Source organism: Microcaecilia unicolor, chromosome 2 (genome assembly GCF_901765095.1).
Source record: "Microcaecilia unicolor chromosome 2, aMicUni1.1, whole genome shotgun sequence".
Taxonomy (NCBI): domain Eukaryota; kingdom Metazoa; phylum Chordata; class Amphibia; order Gymnophiona; family Siphonopidae; genus Microcaecilia; species Microcaecilia unicolor.
Genome location: NC_044032.1, coordinates 246,178,626 through 246,204,725, shown reverse-complemented (window position 1 = coordinate 246,204,725; position 26,100 = coordinate 246,178,626). Strand labels below are relative to the sequence as shown.

Below are 26,100 nucleotides of genomic sequence, written 5' to 3'. Positions count from 1 at the left end.
GCATTATCTAATTTGCAAGTCCAGAAATATAATAATAAATGTATTTCTTTGAAATAAGACTACCCCCCCCCCCCCAACACACACACACACTTTTACAAAGCCACGTGGAAATGCCGACACAACCCATTCACTTTGAATGGGCTGTGTCGGCATTACAGCACCGGCAGCTGTTAGCACAGCTTTGTAAAAAAGGGGGGGTTATGTTTGTGTTATATTCTAGCTACAGATAGAATCCAGCAATACTGTATACCAGATTCTGTTGCTAGACTCCCAAACACCATTTGATGAACCTAAACAGGCTCATGGACTTCAACACACTACTGTCCTTGAGATCATTTGAAAAGAAACATATAACTGGGAGCCAAAGTTAGGCATCTAGATGTAGCATGTAGAGTGCAAATCCATGATGCCATTTGGGCACCTAGATTCCATTATAGAATACCAATGTAAGCATCTATATGCCTACAACTAGGCGAATGCCCACTTACGCCATGTCAAAAAGAGGATTAAATGTTCATGCCTAAATGCAGATTAGTTTAGGTTAGGTTAGTTTGACTTAATATAATGTCTTTCATACAATCAAGGCGGTTCACAATAAAATTATAAAAGCATAAGATAATGGAAAGGAACTCCAACTAAAGAGATTAAAGAGAAGTTAGCAAAGCTAGAAAATAAAGAAAAGACTAAGGGGTCCTTTTACTAAGCCACCGTAAAAGGTGTCCTGCAGCAGTGTAGGTGTGTGTTTTGGGTACGCACCGGGCCAGTTTTTACCACGTCTGCAAAAAAAGGGCTTTTTAAAAAAAATGGGACGGGCAAGGGGTAAAACTGAATCCAGTGAGCGCCTAAAACTGACCTGAGCCCTTAACGCCACCCATTGATCTAGCGGTAAGGGCTCACGTGCTACACATGCGGTGCCCAGTCGGCTTGCGCCAACTGCCGATTACTGCCGGAAACAGTGCGTGTGGGAGGAAATAAATAAATCATCCAGGCATTATGAGCACATTCCAAAATCTGAAATTACCGCCAGGGGGTGTGGTAGCATGGCGGTAGTCTCATTTAGGTGCGTGCTGCACGTATGTAGAGCCTAACATGCCTTTTTAAAGGGCCCCAAAGTAAGGAGCATACAACTGCCCACTAACTGACCAGTCTACCACAACTCAGGGATCAACATGAAAAGCTTTATCCCCCGTATTTACTAAGCCATGCTAGCGGCTGCCGATGCACTAATGCCGACACAGACCATTCACTTCGAATGGGCTATGTCAGCATTGCCGCGTGGCTTAGTATACGGGGGGGGGGGGGGGGGGGGGGGGGGGGTTAGTAAATAAGTGAGTCTTCAAGGCAACTTTAAGACATTGGCAGGATGATTTCGTACAAAGGGGAAAAACGCAAAGTATTCCATAGGGATGAGCTTATAGAGAAAAAGGCCTAGTCTAGTATGTGCTAATGTAGGAATGGACAACTGATTCTGAGTTGAGAAACTTTGGCACGTAACTTACAGTGCAGTGTAAGTTATGTGCGTAAGTGAGAGCCTTGTCTATGCCCTGCCCACATTCCACCCCTGTGTACGCCTGTTTGCATTTATGTGCTACACAAATTGTGCACTGAGCATTCAGCTAATACACATGAAAATGTACATCCACCTGCGTAAGTGCTAATATTCTATCATTGTAGCACGCAAATGATACTGACATTTGTGTGCTAAAGTTATAGAGTGAGGGGATATTGTTTAATATTCCTACTACTATCTGTGCACGTGGAGGGTAAATGCTGGATTGGGCATGTAAATGGGCTCATATAAATTTAGGTTGCGCCTAAATGTCAATGCAGTGCAAGCCGCACACACTTTAACAGTAGGCGTACACATGGACGGAATGTGGGCCATGCATGAATGGAGTCACAATTTACATATTTAAATACATGCTATTATTTTACTGCGGCTCTCAAGTGGGTGCAAGGCTCATGCTTTGAATGTAGGCCCTAATGCTGCTGGGAGTGTGCTAATATATTATAAAGTCACAATAGTGTCTATATGATTTTATAAACATAGAGCCAAATTAGGCACCTTCTTGCTCACTTACCCGAAGCACTAGGTTATAAAAGTAACTCCTTCAGGGACACAATTAGCCAGTGAGCCATATTTCATGATATCATGTTGCAGGGAGGAAGGTGCAGAGGAAATATGAGGAACTCTTTTTTTACTGAGAGGGTGACTGATCCCTGGAAGAGCCTACTAGCAGAGGCAGTACCAAGCAAAATCATGATGAAATCTTAAAATGTTTCAGGTAAAGAAAAAAATCATGATTTGAAAGGACTGGTGAAGAGTAACAGAAAGAAGAAATGAGAGGGACATACCTGGGGCAGTTGTGAAGGGCAATAGAAAGCAGGACTGAGAGCATAGGTGGGGTCAAAGTAGAACAGGACGGTGGGCGACCTTAGGAGAAGGACGCCCATCTCCCGATTTGTGCCGGAAGATGGGCACCCTTCTCCTTCGAAAATAAGCAGGATGGTGTTAGTTCGGACAACTGGAATCTGTGTGCTTCTACCAAAGGTGGCCGAGTACCTGAGAGGATAATATATCTGGATAATTTAGGACTTTATTTTCACTCTAACTTGCCTTGGTGTTCTGGAAAGGTGTGAACAAAATCCCAAATCCATAGTGGACTGAATACTGACACTATCTGGATAAATTCTGAGCCAGCACTGCAAGGTGGTCTGCAAGGATATTTAGCAGCATTACTGGATAATGCCTCTGTCTGATCTAGTCAGTGTCACTTACCTGGACAGCAGGTGCATCTGTCCAGATAAATGCTTTTGAATAGACTAAGCCAAATAATAATAATAATTCTATTTTTTTTTTTTTACCCAGCTTCAAGTTTGGGCATAGGTACTTCACAAGCAGAACATTCATATTGCATCTCAGTTTTGGAATACTCTTGTGAAAAAGGTAAAGGCAAGAGTTACACATATCATGCATCTCCCCTGCCAGAAATAATGAGGCCAGCAGTACTTTCATATTTTAGCACAAATGCTTGTGATGTGCATGTCAAATTTCCAGCAATTCTTTCCATAATTCCATTCCAAAGCCCTTAATTATTGATATTTGCAGGAGAAAATTTAACTTGTTCCTGATTGGCATCTAAATCATATTGCATAAGAACATTATTGAAATGTTTCATTTAATGATCTGCACCCTGGAAAGCAGGCACGTTCTTGAGCCAATTAACTCTTATTCAACTAATAATTAATCAAAACTGTCATTTGTTATCATGACAGCTAACTGCTTGATATGTGAGGCAGAGGACAAAAATAACCAACCACATTGCCCTTCAGATGATAGTTAAATACAGAAAGCACTTTTGAATATTTAAAATCCCACATAGAACAGTCCGTGGTGTGCAGGGCTGAGTGTAAGGGGCCCCTTTTACAGAGCGCTGGTAAGCCCAACACGGGCTTACTGCTCTCTGCTCCAGGACTACAGCCCGCCCAACGCGGCTGCTGGTGGTAGTCCCATTCTGAGCATGTGCAATTTCCAGAAATGGCTTGCAAGGCAATAATCCGGTGGTAACTGGGCATCACCGTGTGCTGCCCAGTTACTGCTGGGTTAGTGTGGGAGCCCTTATCTCCACCTCAATGGGTGGCGGTAAGGGCTCCCTGCCACATGGCTACGTGATAAGAGTTATCTCACCGCATGGCCATTTTTTTCAGCTTTTACTGGCTGCGGGGAAAACGGCCCTGGTGTGCAGGAAAAACGGCACTAGCTCAGGGCCCTTTTTCCCACAGCTTGGTAAAAGGACCCCTAAGTGACTGCCTGGGGTAGCAAAATCATGACATGGAAGCAAGTGGGATGAGAAACATCAAGGAGATTTTGCTGTATACATACACCATAAGCAGTATGAAAGGAAGAATCAGTCCAGGGTTGGATGCATAGCTAAATACTTTCCCAAACCAAGACGGGAAGTCATTTTCCAGCGTTTCTGCAATGATTTCAAACATTTTGTCTTTCCCACTAAATGCAAAAGGGGGGGAGGGAAGATAAAAATATTTTATTTATTTATTTTATTTATATATGACATTTCTAACCCACATTGTCCCGAGAGAACCTCAATTTCGATGTGGCTTACATAACAAACATTAAGGAACAGTACATAATAACAGTAGAACATTGTGCATAACATCATCATGGACTTAGATCTGGTGGATAACAGTCAATCAGAAACGCAATAGTTTTAAGGAGCTGATTAATGGGCAGAAAGGAAGAGCTTGAATTAAATAAAAGTGGCATTAAGATGCTGGAATACTTGTGTTATAGTCTGGGGAGTGAATTGGGATCAGATTTCAGCACAGGTACTATTGAAGGGATAAGATCTGAGATAAAAGTGTCAGGTGTAAGTCGATTCACATTTAATGCATAAAGAAAACAATACTGCTCAGAGGACTGCAAACCTTCCATGCACATGATCTTTCAAATTCTAATAAATGGCACCTAACGTTAGGCATGCAAATGCGTGCCCAGTTATAGAATAGGGTCAGGTAACGTGCACAACATAATTAGCTAACTGGCACTAAATTGGCACTTAATTGGAGAGAAGTACCAATAAGTTGTGCTAATAAGCATTAATTGGCAGTAATTAGCAGTTGTGTGTGTAACTGACTTGCACCTCTATTCAGTAAACTGAGCACCTAACTTCTCTCATGCACAACTCTAAAGGGGGGCATGGCGAAGGGAAAATGAATCTGAGAAAATATTTCTTCACTCTGGAATTTATTGCCAGAGAATGTGGTAAAAGCAGTTATCTCTGAATCATCAGCTGCATTTGCATATTTTGTACCTCGTTCATACCTAACCCGCGGCAAACTAAATATTGCTGCAGCACATTTGTTCAAGCAGAGTTAGGGCCATTTAAGTCATGTGAAGGCACAAATAATGCAACATAAGGCCCTAATATGGCTTGATGAATTCCCACCTTAAAGTTCTATTTAAATTTTCAAAATGGACCTTATATGGATCTCTGCCACTGAAACAATGTATAACATTAAGGGCCCGATTCTATATATGGCACCTAAAATTAACACGTGCTAGGCAATTTCATCTAAGAGTATTCTAAATACCGTGCGTAAATCTATGTGTGATATTTAGGACACGCTTAGGTGTAATTCATGTGACTAAATCTACATGCATACATTTATGCCAACGAAAAGCTGGCTATATCCCTGTGTGTAGATTTATGCGCACTGGCCCATATTTTATAACAACGCAGGTAGATTTTGGAACGCCCACAAAATGTCTATTTCCATGCCCCTAAGCATGCCCCTATTTGCCTGCACACGTTCGAATTTTTTGCCTATTAGTACTCGTTATTGCTTGTTAAGAGCTGTTAAGAATGCTTAACAGCTTGTTAAAACTATTAATCTACATGCATAGTTATAGAACACACCTAGATTTATGTGCAGAACCATGCAGAACTCTAGGCATGCTATATAGAATCCGGGGATAAGGGGGTAATTGTATAAACCTATGTGGCCATTTATAACAGGCCAGTTATAAATTTCCAACCAGTGTAAAAATAAGTGTATTGACATTGTAAATATAAATTTAGGCCTTGTGTCCATTGGTAAAGCAAGTGATAAGTTGTGAGCTGGAAATATTAGGAAAAATAGAGAAAACAGCCTATAGTCTAAAGGGAGCTGGTCTTACTTGAGGCCACTGAATACTTGAGAAAGAAGTAGTAAATATGACAAAGCATGTGCTTTGAAGAGAGAAAGCCTGATAAGACAGTAGTTTTTCTGTTTCTATTAAAAATCACAGATTGTTTTTTGTCTGTAAATCATTTTTTTTCCTCAAAATTTTGATTTTGTGCATATAAAAACAGCAGTACAAATGCAAATAGTACAGAAAAAGGATTAATTAAAAAATGTATAACTATACAATTACATAGAAGTAAATGCAAAAACATGAGATGTCCATAGTCAGATACATGTTAAAGACAATGAAACAGCAAATACAGATCCCATAAAGACGCAAGTGTATTTATGATGGATTATTAGAAGTCTGGTTCTTCAAGTATTCTCCTAAAGAAGACCACATTCTTTACTTCTTGATAATGGATCCATGTGAAGAAGCAGAGGACAGTTCAAGTTTGTGGGACTGATTGATATTATCAGACGTTTTCCAATGATGAAGAATTAACTGTTGACTTATAGTTATTAAGGTTTATATGAGTATTTTATGGAGGTCAGGGACCAAACAGGAGAAGGCTCCTTCGCCGGAGCCCCTTTTTTCGCGCTATAGCGAAATTAATGCAAGTTACCCAGGCTGTCTTTAAGGCACTTACAACTTGAACTCTGTACGATCGCTATATCTACAATTTGACCCCTGAGGCAGGCGCCTTTTTGGCGCCGAAACACGGCCCGTGTCGGGTCTTTGGCTATTAAAGTACTCCTGTTGTCTCATTCTTGAAGGCCCAGTGTTGCTTTTTTCTTTTGGTTTCTCTGATTGTATACTGTATTACCCTCTCTGTCTGTACAGGACTTGAAGATGGCAATTTGAATAGACACAGGTGTGTCAAGTTTGAAGATATTATACTCCATACTGCAGTCCAAAAAGGTTGGATTTGCAAACATTCTTATATCATATGAGACAAGGTTCTAATCTGCAACTTAGTGCCAGAAGTAGTTTGAGTGCGATAAACCAGCAACATGAAGTTTTCGGGGAGGCCAGCTAGCTCTATGGTACAAGAACAGCATTGATTGTAGACAGGTAGCCGCTGATAGAGGTTTGAGAACTGAGAGCCATAGGTTGTTATGTAGAAATTTAGGTACTTGACATCTGACCTCAGCTTTCCAAGTGGCTCTTTGAAAGCTTTACGATGTGTATCGTTGTTCCAGTAGAATTTTATATATCGATGATGCCGTGTGTCCTCTGGCTAGCAGAGAATGTGCAGTTGTAAAACTAGATGGTTTAGCAGTTAAACAGGAACTTAATACCTGAGAGGCTTTAATGGAATGTGAAAGCTGTAGCCATTTGAAGATCTGTATAGAAGGAAGGAAAGAAGGAAGTATATGCGTTGTAGTTATTGAAATGATAGTAGTTTCAAATTATTGTCAGAATATAAGATTTTTTTATAGTCCAAATACCTTTGTCGGCCCAAGCCTTCCAATAACAAGATTTGCTAATCTCTATTTTAGGGTTGAACCATATTGATACAGAGTCTGAGTTTTCTGTAGGATAACCAAGTAGTTTATCAAGTTCCAGTAAACATTTTTGGGTATTATCTATGATAGAGCTAATTTTCTGTGAGTTTGTTAGTGCTATTGACAGAGCAAGGCGGGTAGGAACTGGGTCTAGTAAGGAGCGTTCAAGTAGGAGCCACAAGGGGATATAGGAAGAAATTGTATTGAACAAGTAACAGGCTTGTTGGATAATGAAGGATTTGTGGTATTGTAAATAAATCTGGAAAAAAAAGATTCCAAATTTGTCTTTCGGAGTTTTTAGGGGCCCTTTTACTAAAGCGTGTAGGCACCTAAGCGCATCCAATGTGCATGAAATTGGAACTACCACCCAGCTACCATGTGCCCCGTGTGGTAATTCAATTTTTGACGCACGTACAAAACACGTGTTAGGAAATATTTTCTATTTTCAACCACATGGCGCTTACCTGGCAGTAAGCACTAGTTTTTGCATGCTGACGCTTACCTCTTGGTTAGCCCGTGAGACCTTACCACCAAGTCAATGGATGGCGGTAAGGTCTCAGGCCAAAAATGGACACGCACTGGTTTTAATTTTGACACAGATCCATTTTCAGTCACCAAGAAAAAAAAGGCCTTTTTTAAAGGTCCTTTTACTAAGGTACACCAAAATATGGACCTGCACGTATCTAAAACCCACGCCTACACCAGCGCAGGCCATTTTTCGGCACGCCTTAATAAAAATACCCTTTAATTTGTGAAGGAAAATTTTAGGAAGTTTTGATTTCTGTTAGGAGAACAATAGTTTTTCAATTTAGGAGTAAAAAGATTTGAGGAACAAGGCTGAGATCATACTTCATATATAATTAATTTTTGAAGATACCACCACCTTGAGAGTTTCAAGCCAAGAGAGGTGCAATGGATGCCACGAAGAGAGTAAAGATTTCAAGGACTGAAGAATTTTATTTCCGTTATGTTTAGCTGTTTCAGAAAATGTTGTGTGTAGGTCTATAACAAGGTATTTAAGTTTACTTAGAGTCCATACTAAATTATAAGGATGAATGGTTTTAGGATTAGCATTGCCGTTTAAGAGAAGTATTCTGTCTTAGACTATTCATTTTATAACCTGAAAAAGAGGAGCATGTAGCTATTAAAGTGAATAAATGGGGAAGAGATGCAGAGGGATTAGAGGAGTGGCCTAGTGGTTAGGGTGGTGGACTTTGGTCCTGGGGAACTGAGGAACTGTGTTCAATTCTAGGCACAGGCAGCTCCTTGTGACTCTGGGCAAGTCACTTAACCCTCCATAGTCTCATGGCATTGAGCCTGCCATGAGTGGGAAAGCACAGGGTACAAATGTAACAAAATAAAATATGTCAGGATCTTATGATAAGTCAGGCCTGTTGTGCCTTGATGAGACATAATGGCTAAAATAAGAGGCTCTAATGCTAGGTTAAAAAGATAAGGGGAGAAAGGACATCCCTGTCTGGTGTCTCTGTGTAAAGTATAGTGTCGGATAAATGATTTTTGCTAAAAATTCGAGCTTTTGGATTTGTATAAAGGACTTTGATCTTGTCAATAAAATTGGGGTGAGCTCTGAACCATTGCAGGAAGTAGAAGAGATATTTCCACTCCATCCTGTCAAAGGCTTTCTCAGTGTTGACTGATATCGCAATGACAGGGTAGTCTTCAGTTTTGGACAATTCTGACAAATTAAAAAAACATTCTGGAGTTGTCTGTTATAAGCCTTCTGGGCATGAAAGTTATTTGTTGGGGAGAAATAGCTTTACCTATCACATTTTTAACTCTGCAAATATTTTCAAATAAGTTTTGTAATCAGTGTTTAATAATTAAGTCGGCCTATAATTCTGGACAAGCTGTGAGTCTCTGTTGGGTTTTGGTAGGATCATGATTTTGTTACAGTGGAGGGAGAAAGATGATTAAATATTTATTGTATGTGTGGCAATGAAGTATTCCTAAATAGAATTCTACAGGAATTCCTTCAGGACCTGGTGATTTTCCAAAAGGGAGGTCCTTGAGGGCTAAAAGGATGTCCTCTCCAATTTTCCTATTTAAAATATTATTATCTGATTCATCCCTAGTAAGATGTATTAAGGTTTTAATGAAATTATTAGTAGAGACATCATCGCTTGAAGATGCAGATAAATAGAGAGTTTTTGAAAACCAGTTGATATTTCAGACACAGAGGAGACTATCTGATGTGTCTGATTTTTAATTGTGGGCATTTGTACTTTGGATTTTCTCCTTTTAAGATAATTTGCTAGGAATTTGCTGCTCTTATTGCCTTCTAATTAATATTTTGTTCTTGTTATATATATCTCCTGAATTGCCTGGTGACTTTGCTATATTTATATTTTAATTGAAGCAGCGTGTTTAGGTCTGATATATTATTTTGTTCTCTCTATTTCTGTTCCTGATCTTTCATCTGAGCCTCTAGTTCTTTGAGTAGGACAACATTTTCCTTATTTTTATATGCTGTTATTGAAATTAGTTCACCATGGAGGGAAGCCTTAAAGGTTTCCCAAACTATAGGGATCTGACTCAGGTTGGGAATTAAATTGAAAAAAATCCTGGATGAATTTTTGAACACATTCTTTTATCCTGTTGTCTGAAAGAAGTTTCATATTTAGTCTCCAAACAGGGGACTTTGGCAAGTCTGGTACTGAGTTTATGTTTAAGGTGATGGGAGCATGATCTGATACAACTATATACAGTGTACAGCGGTACAATTTAACATAAAACTTACAATTTTGTTAACAGCATAATAATAGTAAAGTAACCAAGAATAAACATAAATACAATAAATGAGGTAAACTTGAAAACAGTAAATTGAAACCTAATAATAGAACTACCATGAAACAATATCAAAAATATACACATTTAATAGCACTGGAATTCAAATACCAGAGATATGATACAATGTTAGTATAATACTAATAATACATCTAATAAGCATGTATTAGAACATTCAACTAACATAGCGTTAAGGGGCTTTGCTGTATTTTCCTAGTTAGTGCATGGTAAACAGGGCATTAAGTGCTTTTTGTGCCAAAAGGTGTGGCATGGGCGGGGAATGGGTGTGCAAGTCATTTGCACGTCCCACACACTAACCCCCCAGATTCTATAAACGGTGACTAAAGTTGCATGCACAAATCAGCTTCTGTAGCCAATTTGCGCACACAACTTAATTGTTTAACAAGCCAATCAGCGGCAATAATTGTCTGCTAACAACTATTTATTAGCATTAATTGGCCTTAAGATTTGCATGCAGATCATATTCTCTAACGATCCATGCATAAATCCTAATGCACGTAAATTTTGGGGGTCATGGCTAGGGGTGTTCCAAAATTTTACGCACATAAATATATTCAGCCAAACCACATCTAATTTAGGTGCCCACATTTACACCTGTTAATTTTCAGTGCCTAAAGTTAGGCACAGTTTATACCCTAAGCGCTATTCTACGAAGGATGCATACCCTTTAAAGAATAGGGCTCAGTGCATAACATTTTAGCATTGAGTTTTAGGCGCCACTTATAGAATTTACCCCTAACTGCATAACACAGAGTTAGGGGCCCTTTTACTAAGCCACGTAAGCATCTACACGCACCCAACGTGTTCCAAAATGGAGTTACTGCCTGGCTACCATGTGGCTATTGTGGTAATTCAATTTCTGGTGCACCTCTGATACGGGCATCCGAAAAATAGTTTTTATTTTCAGACACGCATATTGGGCACATGCCAAGTGCCATTTGATGTGTGTAGGTCATTACTGCCCGGTTACCACGTGAGATTTTACCGCTTGGTCAATGGCTGGCAGTAAGATCTCAGACCCAAAATGGATGTGTGGCAATTTTCATTTTGCCACATGTCCTTTTTCAGCAAAAATTAAAAAAATCATTTTTTGCAGGTGCACTGAAAAATGATTCTGCGCTCGCCCAAACACACGCATACACTACTGCATGCCATTTTTCAGTGCACCTTAGTAAAAGGACCTCTTAACACATAATCACTTACTACCTCCTAAATAGTAGCTGCTAATTGATTCTGTGCTAATAGGGAGCAATAGCGCTCTAGAAATGTTAAGTAGTAGTAGTAGTAGTAGTAGTAGGTACTGTGTGTTAATCCAAATGTTAACCCACAATGTAATGGAAAATGCAGGGAACGCCCCCTAGTAGGTGCCACTTCATTTTTGCAATTGGTGCATGTCAATTTCCTGCATTAAGGGACATTAAATGCAAAATTTAAAACACTTTAGTGGAAGGGCCCCTAAATGGAACAAAATAAAAATCCTCTGAGACAAAATGAAAAATCAAATAAATATTTTCAGCTTGCATACTCGTACATGAAATCTGATATCACCTCATTTCAAATTTCTTGATGATGTATAGTTCTTTCTTGAAAAAAACATTTATTTATTATAAAAGTCCCACTGTCTTAATTTTATCACCTTTACGTCTCTCGTGTTTGCTAAAGATAGTTTTATCTTTTGAATTCAGTGAAAACTTGAATTATAGAAATTGGACACTAGGTGGCACCATCTCCTACCTCAAAAACTGACAAAATAATGTGGTTGCCGTTTAAGTTCACTTTAAAGGTTAATAAATAGGAATAAAACAAAGATACTTTTTTGTTTTGTTTTTAATTAACGTAACACATTTTGACTAGGAATGCATCAGAATACTAAAGAAGGAAGTCATCAACATGGGCTACAAGATTCCCGGCACAGGCAGCTCCTTATGACTCTGGGCAAGTCACTTAACCCTCCATTGCCTGCTGCATTGAGCCTGCCATGAGTGGGAAAGTGCGGGGTACAAATGTAACAAAAATAAAATAAATAAATAAATGTGTTATTTTACTGTTAACCCCAGTTATTAGTAACTAGGACTCATTGCATAAAATGAGACCTGTGGAAAAATAGCACAAGTTAGTGGTAAAATAACCCATCTTAATGGTAGCCCACATTGATAACTACACCCCCTAAGAAGAAAGCCAGGAATGCAAGACCTGTGCTATCTCAGTACTGTAAGTTATTGATTCCCGTGGTACATGAAAAATGCAACTTGCAATCAACTTTGAAAACTGCACTATTCATAGTGCCTGGGAGCATTGGACACTAAGGTTTCAGGCTTCTTCTTAAAGGGGTTGGGGATTAATTTGCCCCCTTACAGTGAATCCAGCCCCCATCAGACATGTCCCCTCTAAAGCCCCTCATCACATACCCACTGAAATTCCTTCCATATCATATACCCCTCCCCAAAAGCTCCCATCACAAGCCAACTGAAGGGCCACCTCTGTCCTTAGAAGCCAGCAGGAGCAAGAACAAGTAGGGTTTGCTTCTGCCCACCTTACCCACTGGAATACCAGGAATGGTCAGGTAGGCCTGGGGGGAGGAAGCCATACTGGAACATGGGGTGGCTTCTATTGTTGGGTTTGTTCTTGGAGGGGGAGCAGAATGGGAAAGTTGTGCCATGTAGGATAGGCTGATATTGTTGGGGTTGGGTCCAAGTTGAGGCGGGGGGGGGGGGGGGGGTTGATATCCTCTTCTGCAGGTCCCAGCCAGTGGAGGAGTAGATTAATTGTTAGAGCGATGGGCTTAGAACCAGGGAAGCACAGTTCAAATCTTCCCTGTGATCTTAGCCAAGTCTCCATTGTTTCAAGTACAAACTTAGACTGTGAGCCCTCCAGGAACAGAAAATACCTACTGTACCTGAACGTACACAACTTCAATAGCTTTCAGGCTTGCAAGCAGAATATACCCTAGATACTAAACGCCAGTGTCTGGTACTGCAGGAAGTAGAAAAGATGGAGTAGTGAATCGGTCTTCCAACTGGAGACAGACACACAGTCTTTATTAGTTAAAGTACCTGGCTGGTACTGAACATCTGGAGCTAATTTAACCAGACACAATCAGCACGTAAAAAACACGGTCTGCCGCTGGCTGGATATTGACTAGAATGAGCCCAATATTCATCAAAGATGAACTCTTAAATTTAGGTTCCTAAGGGATCCTTTTACTAAACTGCGGTAAAAAAGTGGCCTTAGCGTTCCCACATGCTAAGGCCATTTCTACTGCAGCTGGAAATTTGATGATTTTCCATTTTCCCAATTAATGGCTATGTGCTAATAATGCAAAACAACAAACTGTGGATATATTAGAACTCACTCATTGAATATAAATAGAAATGAAGTGCAGGAAAAGCCTCAGAAATTGATTGGTGAAACAAAATTTCCATCCCTGTTTCAGGAACCAATCAAAATGTCACCACTGTAATCAATGGCTGAAAAACCTCCATCTCTTAAAGCTTTAAACAATAATTTGTGTTTCTTTAACCAAAATAATGAAAGTGGGATTGACTTATCTAATGCTTTCAATCTCAATGGGGACTGAGTATACAATGAATTCAGACTGTTACCAGATCGCCTGACGAAGCCATGGGTGAATCGGGCCTCATTGGAATCACTTGCATAAGATAAGTAAATCCTACTTTCATATGAACGTATAGTAACATAGTAGATGACGGCAGAGAACGACCTGTACGGTCCATCCAGTCTGCCCAACAAGATAAACTCATATGTGCTACTTTATGTGTATACCTGATCTTGATTTGTATCTGCCATTTTTCAGGGCACAGACCGTAGAAGTCTATCCAGTACTAGCCCCACCTCCCAGCACCTGCGCTACCACCCAATCTCTGCTAAGCTTCTGAGGATCCATTCCTTCTGAATAGGATTCCTTTATGTTTATCCCACACATTTTTTAATTCCATTACCGTTTTCATCTCCACCACCTCCCGCGGGAGGGCATTCCACATATCCACCACCCTCTCCGTGAAAAAAATACTTCCTGACATTTTTCTTGCATCTGCCCCCCTTCAATCTCATTTCATGTCCTCTAGTTCTACTGCCTTCCCATCGCTGGAAAAGGTTTGTTTGCAGATTAATACCTTTCAAATATTGAATATAAAAATATTTTCATAAGTATTGTTTAAAGCTTTAAGAGGTGGCGTTTTTTCAGCCAGTGATTCTAATATATCCACAGTTTGTTGCTTTGCGTTATTAGGGCCCTGTTAGCTAAGGTGTGCTAGCACTTTTAGCACACGCTAAAATTAGCGCTTGCAAACGCTAGAGACACCCATATAGTCCTATGGGTGTCTCTAGTGTTAGCATGTGCTAATTTTTAGCGCACATTACATTAGCTAGTGTGCCTATAGTGTGGCTTAGTAAACAGGGCCCTTAGTGTTAAGCATTAGTGGAAGTGTAATTTCTCCGTGGTAGTCTATTATGTGCTAATGTTGCCATTAGCATGTGGCCATTATTAACAAAAAAATTAGCGCATTTGCCCTTACCGCCACCCATTTTGTAGGCAGTAAGAGCTCATGTGCTAATCCTGTGCTAATCAGATAGTGCGCAGTAATGTGGCTGAGCTAAGTGATTCACGCTATAATGCCTACTTTTTGCTCCCTGAAACACCCCCCCTTCCAGAGAAATTTAGGAGGGGGGGGGTTCAGTGTGTGTGGTTTGTGTGTACTCATTGTGATTTTACCACAGAACGCCTCAGTGTATAGCACAGTAAGCCCTTTTAAGCTGCGGAAAGCAAGCTCTCAAACTTACCACAGCTTAGTTTAAGGACCCCTAAGTTAGAGGTTTAGGGGAAAGGGAATGGGACTTATATATCACCTTTCTGTGGGGTTTTTTACAACTATATTCAAAGCGCTTTACATATTATATACAGGTACTTATTTGTACCTGGGGCAATGGAGGGTTAAGTGACTTGCCCAGAGTCACAAGGAGCTGAAGTGGGAATTGAACCCAGTTCCCAAGGATCAGAGTTCGCTGCACTAACCACTAGGCTACTCCTCCACTATTTTCAGTCTACATTCTCTGCTGAAAATTTACCTAAATTTAGAAGCTTAAAATTTAAACTGAGTCCTGCCGTTCATTTGCCTATATTTGTAAACCTAATTTAGGTGCCTAATGCTTGGAATCAGTGCTAGGTATAGGGGTAAAGGGTCATGGAGTTGATATACTGCCTTTCTGTGGTACAACTAAAGCAGTTTACATGCAAGTACCTTTCTCTGTCCCTAGGGCTCACAATTTTGTAACTTTTTTCCAGCCATAAAGCTGGTAAATAAGACCAAGAATACTATAATGCCTCTGTATCGATCCATGGTGCGATCTCTTTGTGTGTATTGCATTCAATTCTGATCGCCGTATCTCAAAAAAGCTATAGCGGAATTAGAAAAGGTTCATAGAAGAGCAACCAAAATGATAGAGGGGATGGAACTCCTCCCATATAAGGAAAGGCTAAAGAGGTTTGGGCTCTTCTTGGAAAACAGAGGGATATGAATGAGGTCTATAAAATCCTGAGTGGTATAGAACAGGTAGAAGTGACTTGATTTTTTTACTCTTTCAAAAAGTACAAAGACTCATTGAAATTATACGGAAACACTTTTAAAACAAATAGGAAGACATATTTTTTCATTCAAGAATAGTTAAGCTCTGGAACTTTTTGCAGGAGGATGTAGTACCAGTGGTTAGCATATCTGGATTTAAAAAAGATTTGGACAAGTTCCTGAAAGAATCGTCTATAGTCTGCTATTGAGACAGATATAGGGAAGCCGCTGCTTGCCCTGGGATTGGCAGCATGGAATGTTGCTACTGTTTTGGGTTTCTGCCAGATACTTGCGATCTGGCTTGGCCACTGTTGGAAGCAAGATACAGGGCTAGATGGACCATTGGTCTGAGCCAGTATATCTATTATGCCCCTGTTGTCTACCCCTACTTTTTAGAATCCTATATTTAGGAGTGTAGTAAACATTTGAGCATAAATGTAAGCACTCAGTCCTAGTAAATTTTCAAAGGCTGATGTAGGAACTTAACTCTCAAAGGAACCTATTTATTTAAAAGTAAGGTAGAATTTGTAGAAACATGACAGCAGATAAGAGCCAAATGGCCCATCCAGTCTGCCCATTCACAGCAATCACTACATACTGCGCAGTAACATCCAACACCTAGTGAGGGCAGAACCAGCATTTTCTATTGCTGGTTCCACATTAAAGTGGCAACTAGCATGTGATTCCTTGGTTACTTGTATAAACATTTTCTATCTCATTAGAATTATTTACATTTTTTTTCTTTTACTTTTTACTAACATTTTGTTACCTGCTTTGAACCACTACTAGTAGGAATTGGCAGGATACAGGAAATATATTACATTACAGTTAACACTGGAGTCCTTACTACTTCCTATTTAGGAGGTGCTAAGTGTTTCTGCTTTAACTATTAGCTAGTTAGCACAAGGCAGTGGCGTAGCTAGGCTCATCTACGGCAAAACACGATTCGAAAGCGCGAAACCCCTTTGCGAAAAACTACACTGGCTACCTATAAAAGAACGCATATCCTTCAAGATTTGCACTATGGTATATAAAATCATCTATGGCCCAGCTCCAGGTTATATGACTGAGTTGATCGATCGATCTACCTACCTACCAGAAACACAACTAAATCAGCAAGGACATACCAAAACCTTCACTTCCCAAGATGGAAAAGACTGAAATAAAAATCAACATATGCGTCTGGATTCTCTTACATATGCACACAGCTCTGAAATGCACTACCAAAAGACTTGAAAACCAAGAACACTCTTTTAAACTTCTAAAAAAACCTAAAGACTCACCTTTTCAGAAAGGTATACCTCACAGATCCAACATAGTCACCAAAAATTGAAAGACAGCACTGAAAATAGGAACTGAACAACACCAAACCCCCTGCAGCAGGATCCTACCCCTTGTGATCTGCTCGGAACGGTCCTTAATTGATCTATTATACTATATTTCACACTTTGTAACTGCTTACCCCGGGGTCTATTACTACTGCTCCAGAATTATGTAAGCCACATTGAACCTACAAATGGGTGGGAAAGTGTGGGATACAAATGTAACAATACAAAAAAAAAAGGGTGGGCCGGGGTGGACCCGGCCCATCCACTTATGGCTCAGGCCCACCCAGTAGCAGCACACCTATGATGTGGCTGGCAGGGATCCACAAGCCACACCAGCCGAAATCTCCCAACAACTGTCCCTCCTGCATACCTTTTAAATAGCAGATCTTTGCCTGCAGCGAGCAGCGACTGATACATACTGCTCTCACTGGCCCCACAGCCATCCCTCTGATGTATTCCCGCCTATGCAGAAATAGGAAGTTGCATTAGACGGAAGGCTGTGAGGCCAACATGAGCAGTGTGTATTAATTGCTGCTCGCTGTCGGTGAAAATCTGCTATTTAAAAGGTATGCAGGGGAGGGGGATGTTTGAGAGACCATATGGCAGGCATGAGAGAGAGGGAGAGACCAAATCACTTGTGGGACAAGGCGGAGTTCTTCTGCCCACCTATCTTGGGCCCATGCCCATCTAAAATTGGGTATCTGGCTATGCCCCTGGCATGAGGTATGTGTAAATGCAAGGTGGATAACACTTGCATTCCTACTCTCCATCATGCCACATTCCCTGTCAGAAAAATTTAGTAACGTGTGGTTTAATGTATAGAAACAAGCAAATTAACCCCCCCAAGTCTGTATAGGTCGCCCAAAATTGACCTTAAATTGACCTTAAAAAGTCAATTGTCACCAATTACTGGTTATGCACAGCCTATTCTATAACCTGCATGCCCAATTCATCTGATGCACAACTCCAAAGGGGGTATAGCCAAAAGAGGGGCATGGGCTTTCCTAGGATTTAGGTGAGGAGTTATAAAATACTCCCATTTCTGCACCTGACAATATTTAGGCGCGAGCACTTACACCAGCCTTTGGCAGGCATAAATACTCACGTCTCAAGTTAGGCCCAAAAATGACTTAACCAAGTATTCTATAAATACAGGTCTGTGTGGTACTACCTTTACAGAATTCACTCTTAGCTAGCGCCATTTACAGAATCTAGGCCTAAGTGCTTAACGTTTTTTTAGCAAAAGGGCCCCAAAGTTAGTAGCCTAAGGCCTTTGAGTATTGGCCTTGACAAGGCAAAACTAGCACAACTCATTGTTTTAACAAGGAAAGACGTTAGCGCAACAAAATAATTATAATTTGTCAATGCTGCTACATAGATACTGAACCTAGTTCTTCTAGTAGCACGTGTCATTTCTGAGAAGAAAAATATCTTAAGGTTTTACTCCTAGCAGTGGAGGACACATTTAGAAACCACAGCACACTGCCGCCTACTGCGTGATCTATATGACTTCAGCAGATGTTCGAGGACTGTTAAAAGAATGTTTGCATATTATACGTAGAAACCATCCAGGCTAGCATCGTGTGCTGCCTCCTGGCATCTGGTGGGCAGTGCTGATGATAATAAGAGCCTGTGCTCATGTAGAGGGAGTAGGTTTTATCAGCTGGGAAATGCGATTTCTCATACTACTGATAATGACTCAGCTACACAGCTTGACATTATCCCACTCATGGTAACATATAGCATCTGTATTAGTAAAAAAAAAAAATAAAACTTCAAAATAACATCATTTATACCCATGGAGCTCTTAAATGCTTTATACTGCATATATCCAGAGGAGACGTTATCGGGTAGTTCTCTAATGGTCTGCTTTGGTCTAGAGTCTCTGAGTAGTTTTTACTGTGGACTTTGGCCCAAATTCCAAAAGTATGCATGTACTTTGCCTTTTATAAACTACCATGGGTACGAAAGAAGGAATTCAATAAATGATGCTGAAACTTAAGACACCCAAAAAATTCAGTGATAAGTGCCATTCTAAAAAGGATGCATGCCTTATATAGAATAGTGTTTAGTGTGGATCCCACATCTAACGTTTGAGCACTGGACACACCTGTTGAAACCTGGTGTAAATGCCGACACCCGAGTTAGGTACGTTTAGGCAGTGTTCTGTAATTCCACACGCAACTTTTCAGAATGCCCCCAAAACGCCCATGGCCACACCCCTTTTGAGATGTGCACCATGGGAGTTAGGCACTGGGCCTTACATAATAGTGTGCATCCAGATGGGTGTGCAAGTTTTAATGAATGCCAATTAACTTCAATAGTTGGTTGTGAGCACCCAATTATTGATGGTTCAGACCTCTTTATTCAATTTATTTGTGTGTGCAGCTTTAGGTGCTATATATATAGAATCTAGGGGAAAGTATAAAAAAATGTATTCATCTGTTTTTAGTGCAAGCAAAATATTGATATAAAATGATGTGCAGATCAGGGGTGTAGCCATGGGTGGGCCTGGGTCTACCCACTTTGGGCTCAGGCTTACCCAACAGCGGTGCACATTTGACAACTGTCATGGAGAAAGCAAGCTGGGCTCCTGTGGTCCTGCATCTCTTTTTCTCCTTCTCTTAACAAGGCTTTTCTCTTCAAAGTGTCACCCTCTCCCCATCTACCTTAACAAGCTCCTCATCGGCGATTCCTATACAGTATGCTGCCCTCGGCATTCCGGCTAACTCCTGCGGTCCGTGGTGATGCCAGATATTCAGTGCCGGGTCATTTTTGGTGACCGGCATTGAATATCCAGTTTATTTTTAGCTGGTTTCAACATAACCGGCTAAGTAGATATTCAGAGTTCGCCAGTTATCTTGAAACCGGCCAAAGATATCCCACTTTTTCACGCAGCCATATTTGGCCGCTAAACTCGGGTTGAAAATTGGTGGATAGCCAGTTATATCGCCGGATATAACCGGTTATTCACTAGCCATAAACTGGCAATATTCAGCAAGGAACAGCCAACTTTCCCCCGCTGAATATTGCTGGATAGATGGTTATGGGGCATTTACCGGCCAGGTGCTGATCCTGGCCAGTTAAATGCTTTTGAATATCGGGGAGTTTATGCTCACATATTTCAACTTACCAAATACCACCGTCATTAACATAAAAGATGATTACAGATACTCTGCAGTAATTATAGAGATATAAAAGTGAAAAACCTGAATGGACCGCAGTCAAAAGACGGTGGGATGGACACTACTGTGTAGATGACCGGTAGCATGGACAAGAAGAGAATGAAAAGCAACATGGCCATGTAGAAGTTGTTGGACCTGGAGGCCTTGAAGACCCTCTCATGGGGTACATTGCAACACATCACAGCCCAGCACTGTAGGTACATGGAGGTGTGGAGCCGGAGAACATTGATGGCTGGGAGACAAGGAGCATAGAAAGAACCCATCCTGGAAACAAAAGAAAAGAAAGAGCAATGTGTTTCTTCTGAGGCTCCATTCATAAAGTGATGTGAACAAGGCAGAAACCTTTGGTCATTTTTGGTTTGTTTGGGCTTTTCCTTCAATGTTTGAACATGTTTTTTTTTCACGCATTTCTTAGAATTTGTAACGTGCTAATTGCCTTGATGTGTGTTAATTTGTCAGTTAACAAGCATTAAATCAATTTAGTACCTAAAATTTTCCAGTCACACTAATGAAGCGAATGTGTGCTAATGCATGTACATCCTTAATTCATACAACGCTATAACTTTTTAATAATATTTTATGACAACTTGACAAACATGTATACTATATATTTGTTGGACCCATTGATCTCATATTACTTTAACATGGTCTTTAATCTCCCCAAACTTTAATCCAGTAATTTTAAAATATTTCAAGCCTGATATTCAAAAACTCAAGGGCACCTTTTACCAAGATGTGGCAAAAGGGGGCTGGAGCTGGCTTCGGCACGTGTTTTACATGTGCGCTGAGGCATCCTTTTACCACAGCTGGGAAAAGGGAAGTCTCAACTCCCTAAAGGAAAAGGCCGGGCGGCAAATAAAGCACTTGCCGTGCGGCCATTTTGGGGGGAAGCCCTTAGCGCCACCCATTTCAGGTGGCGGTAAGGGCTCCCGTATGAACCCAGTGGTAACTGGGCAGCACGCAGATTCCCCCAAAATGGTCAAGTAGACAGTTAGATCAGGGAAATGAATTTAGGTGGCTCTTTCTGATTTACATTGTTTGGTCCCTAATTTAAAGGTCCTTCTTTTATTAGAAAGGCTCAGTAAGATGAGATTAGTGGGTAGTGTTTTAAATTGGTTTTGGGTGCTTTTTGAGAAATAGGAAGTATTGCATGAGAAAAATTGGAGTCATATCTTCCTCTTGGCCGTCTGAATGTGGAGTCCAACAGGGATCCCCACTTTCGCCTTTGTTGTTCAACGTCTACTTGAGTTCATTTGGGAAATTTCTGACAAAATTGGGAATATTTGTTTTGTCCTACGTGGATGATTATCTTTCTTCTATGTCCAGAACAAGAGTCATTGAGAAAACTATTAGGCAAATTCAAACTTATATTCATTTAATAGATAAATGGATGCATGCTAACTTTTTAAAGTTAAATGAGCAAAAAACAAAACTTGCCTAATTTAGGAACTTTCCCGAAGCATTATCTAAAGAATTTGATTTAGTTGCAGTCGTAATATTAAAAATGGAAAATAAATCCAAAGTCTTAAGGATCATACTGGATTCTAATCTAATATTTGAATGTCAGATGAACAAACTATCGAGAAACTTTTTCTTTAACATGCAAATTACAATCTATTGTTCTTCATTGGAAATGCAATATTGTCGCCATTGGATTACTGTAATTCTTTATACAATTTGATCTCATTAAAATTGCAGAGCAGACTGCAGCTTTTGCAAAATACTGTTGCGAGATTTGATTTTTAAATTAGGAAAAGGCTATACTCCTTATAAACTAATAACATTGACTTATGCCAAACTCGCATATATATTTCAAAATCACATTTCTGTTTTTTATACGTTTTCATGGTGATAATACAGAGGATTTAGGGAGTTTACTTGTGTTTCCTATCAAGGTCATGTTTCTTGAAGAATTCCATTTGTAGACATGTGTTTTAGTTGTGCCCCAAGCATCCTGGAGAGCCGGAGATGTGGACAAGCTCCTTCTAAGAAATGAAGAGAAACTCTTTTTTTTTTTTTAATTTAAGACTATCACACTGCATGGCTTAAACCAAGAAATAGACTTTTCAGTATTTCTTTAATTCTTTGGACTGGTACCTCCTGAAGATTTAATAGGTGTTGCTTTTCAGCTTTTACTAAAATATGAATTCTCCAGTCTCTCTGGCTTTGGCACTGTATTTATATATCTTATTCTGCAGCTATCATTTGTTCTACTCATTTCCAAGACCGTGGACACGTTAAGTGTGCTCTGTTTATCACACTTTGCAGAAATAATGGCATGGTTTGCATAACAGTGCTTCTAATGTGCCTCGATAATTTTGTACTCAAATGATCGGTGCATCAGTCATTACATTTCTGACGGTCTGCCGCCAAGACACTGCTGAGCAACTGCTTCTGTTCGTGTGTGCCAACCGCAGAACTCTGTAGGAGCCCAGCAGAAATATTGAAAACTAAAGTGACATAAACATGATGCCTACCATATCATGCCCTGGTTGAAGATTAAGCCCAGCACATTTCCACTGATATCAAACTCACAATAGGAAGGCTGTAAAGGAAAAAAATAAACAAAAACAATTGTGAGCCTTGCACATGGCTTTGCAAAATGATTTGTAAGCATGCTGCTAGCACATTTAATTTCCAAAAATTCATCCAATTTGTGAGATCTTAGGGGTCCTTTTACAAAGGCGCTGTAAGCTCTAGGTGCGCCAAAATAAGACTACCACCAGGCTAGCGCACACCCCTGGAGGTAATTTCGGATTTGGTGCACACCCATAACACCTGAACAAATTATTTTTTTTATTTCCTACCACACGCAGCAGCGTTTCTGACGTTAATCGGCAGTTGGCGCGCACCGATTGGTCACCACGTGTGTAGTGCATGAGCCCTTACCACTAGTTCAATGGGTGGCATTAAGGGCTCAGGATGTAAATAGGCGTGCGCGGGTTTTAATTTTACCGTAGGCCCTTTTCCCGGCCCATTGAATAAAAGCCCTTTTTCTCAGACATGGAGGAGTGGCCTAGTGGTTAGAGTGGTGGACTTTGGTCCTGGGGAACTGGGTTCAATTCCCACTACAGGCACAGGCAGCTCCTTGTGACTCTGGGCAAGTCACTTAACCCTCCATTGCCCCAGGTACAAATAAGTACCTATATATGTAAGCCACATTGAGCCTGCCATGAGTGGGAAAGCGCAGCGTACAAATGTAATTTAAAAAAAAAAATTGGCCCAGCATGCACTCAAAAGGCACACTACCACAGGCTAATTTTTACTGTGGCTTAGTAAAAGGACCCCTTAGTCAAGTGACTTTGGAAGTAATTTTATGAGTATACATGTAAAGCATGTTTTACAATCAGAAATGGGCACATGTAAAATTGTGCGTGGACAGGATAATGTGTACTTATATGCACACCACAAACAGGCATTCCCAGGGGGATAATTTTGGTGAAGCAGGGGTGAAACTACAAAGTATTTCCATATTTTTGTAATGTATGTGTGTACATGTATAGAATACATACACATTTACATTTTTTCAGAGCAGATGTAAATTCGTACAAGCACATTTGAAAATTACTGTAGGTCATGGTATGAGTTGCTTTTACTATGGTACATAGGCACAAAGGCAGCTTAAGGGGTGAACCAATGAGGCAGTGGCTCAGGATGGTGATGCTTAAGGGCACCAAAAACCCTACCTCACCATTCACCCCTGGCACCTCTACTGGCACAGCAAATTCTACAAAAAAAAAAAAATCAGATGTCACATATCCTTTCAAAATCTATAATTCTCCTAATATCTACAGGCACTTCCTGTTTCTCACAAATATATAGGAAGTTCTTGTACTTGCATTTCATATATGCCACAGTCCTTGCTGCAGTGTTGATCATAGAATGGCACAGTGGCAGCAGCAAAGAAACAAGCTCCTGCCACTGTGTTCAGAACTAATCAGGAGGCTGGGTTGGAAGAGGACTGATGCTGAGGCTGTTGCTGGGGCATGAAGAAGGCTGGGGCTGATAGGGGACTGAGGTTCATGAAACAGCTGGGAAAAGGGGGTGGAGAAGCTGTGGTTGTGGCTTACAGAACATAAGAACATAAGAGTAGTCGTACTGGGTCAGACCAATGGTTCATCTAGCCCAGTATCCCTTTTCCAAATAGTGGTCAAGCCAGATCACAAGTGCCTGGCAGAAACCAAATTATTAGCAGCATTCCATGCTACCAATACTGGGGAAAGCAGCTGCCTCCCCATGTCTGTCTCAATAGCAAACTATGGACCTTTCCTCCAGGAACTTGTCCAAACGTTTTTTAAACCCAGATACGCTAACAGCTATTACCACATCCTCTAGCAAAGAGTTCCAGAGCTTAACTATTCGTTCCACACCACTCAGGATTTTGTAGACCTCAATCATATCTCCCTCATCCGTTTCTTTTCCACATTGGTAACTCTACCCCTAAGGGACTCTTAATGGTAGCCTACGTTGATAATTTTCCCCCATGGATTTTAGTTATCAATGTGGGCTCCAGTTAAGACATGTTGATCATCCCCCAATGATTAACTAATACCTCAGTCTGAAGCCCCCCTCTGCAATTACACCTTGGATAGCAGCCGCCCTCCCTCAATAGCAAATCTCTTCCACCCCCACCCCCATGATAGGTGCTCGTAGACCTGCGTGGTCCCGGCCCAACGGTCCAAAGACCCACCACACCACCATGGCAATCCCAGGCCCAGCAGCCCGACTCCCACACTGCCCTTCCTGCCGCGTGGCGCGGCCTACCTGCACCACAGTGACCGAGTCCTCCAGACTAAAGCAATTAAGGTAAAGCACAATGGATCTGTAACAAGGCAGTCTTCCACAAACGCCCTGGCTGCTCTGTTGCTTTGTTGCTTTGAAGGCAGCCCAGCTCGGTTGCTCTGAATGCAGCCCAGCACTGTTGCTCTGAAAGCAGCCCAGCTGCCCCAGCTTGCCCCAGTCCACCCGAGCCAGCTTCTCTCTGCTTGCTTGCTCCAGTCCAACGGTTCCAGCTTGTTTCTGTCCGCCGATCCAGCTTCCCCCCTGCTTGATCCAGTTCATCTGCTCCAGCGTGTTCCAGTCCGCCTGATCCCAGCTTGTTCCAGTCCACCTGATCCCAGCTTGTTCCAGTCCGCCGATCCAGCTTCCCCCTTGCTTGTTCCAGTCCATCTGCTCCAGCCTGCTTGTTCCAGTCCAAATGCTCTAGTGTGTTCCAGTCCGCCTGATCCGCCTGCTCCGAGCTCGTTCCAGTCTGCATGATCCCAGCTTGTTCCAGTCCGCCCGATCCCAGCTTGTTCCAGTCCGCCAATCCAGCTTCCCCTTCTTGCTCCAGTGTTCCAGTCCGCCTGTTCCAGCTTCTCCCTGCTTGTTCCAGTCCATCTGCTCCAGCCTGCTTGCTCCAGTACACCTGCTCCAGCCTGCCTTCTTCAGTACATCTGCTCCAGCGTGTTCCAGTCCACCTGAACCAGCTTCTTCCTGCTTGTTCCAGTCCATCTGCTCCAGCCTGCTTGCTCCAGCTTCTCCCTGCTTGTTCCTGTCCATCTGCACCAGTATGCTCCAGCCCGCCTGCTAGCTTCTCAGCCATTGACTTACTTGCCTGCCTGCTAACTTGTCAGCCCTTGACTTACCTGCTCTCCAGCTTCTCCCTGCTTGTTCCTGTCCATCTGCACCAGTATGCTCCAGCCCGCCTGCTAGCTTGTCAGCCATTGATTTACTTGCCTGCCTGCTAACTTGTCAGCCTTTGACTTACCTGCTCTCCAGTCCATCAATCCCTCCAATTCCAAGCCTCCAATCCAGCTTTTCCAATTCCAAGCCTCCAATCCAGTTTTTCCGCTCTATCTATCTGCTTCTCACCTCAGTCCCTACACATACACCTGTTACACCGCAATCACTACTTATGGCCCCTGTCCACATTCTCTTCCTTGCCCTGTCCCTTCCTAATCTTTTTCCCCTCCCCCTACCGCTGTCTACCGCTGGAACTCATTG

At 41.3% G+C, this 26,100-nt stretch overlaps 1 protein-coding gene across 1 annotated transcript in view; it reads right to left on the bottom strand.

Annotated features, from left to right (window-relative positions):
- Window positions 1-26,100, bottom strand: part of TMC1 (transmembrane channel like 1) — a 138,550-nt gene that overhangs the window by 21,182 nt on the left and 91,268 nt on the right. The window contains exons 15-17 of the mRNA XM_030191978.1: window positions 22,593-22,660; window positions 20,140-20,379; window positions 3,884-4,009 (exon numbers count right to left, since the gene is read on the bottom strand). Coding sequence (XP_030047838.1) covers window positions 3,884-4,009; window positions 20,140-20,379; window positions 22,593-22,660 — 434 coding nt within the window. The remainder of the gene's footprint in view (window positions 1-3,883; window positions 4,010-20,139; window positions 20,380-22,592; window positions 22,661-26,100) is intronic.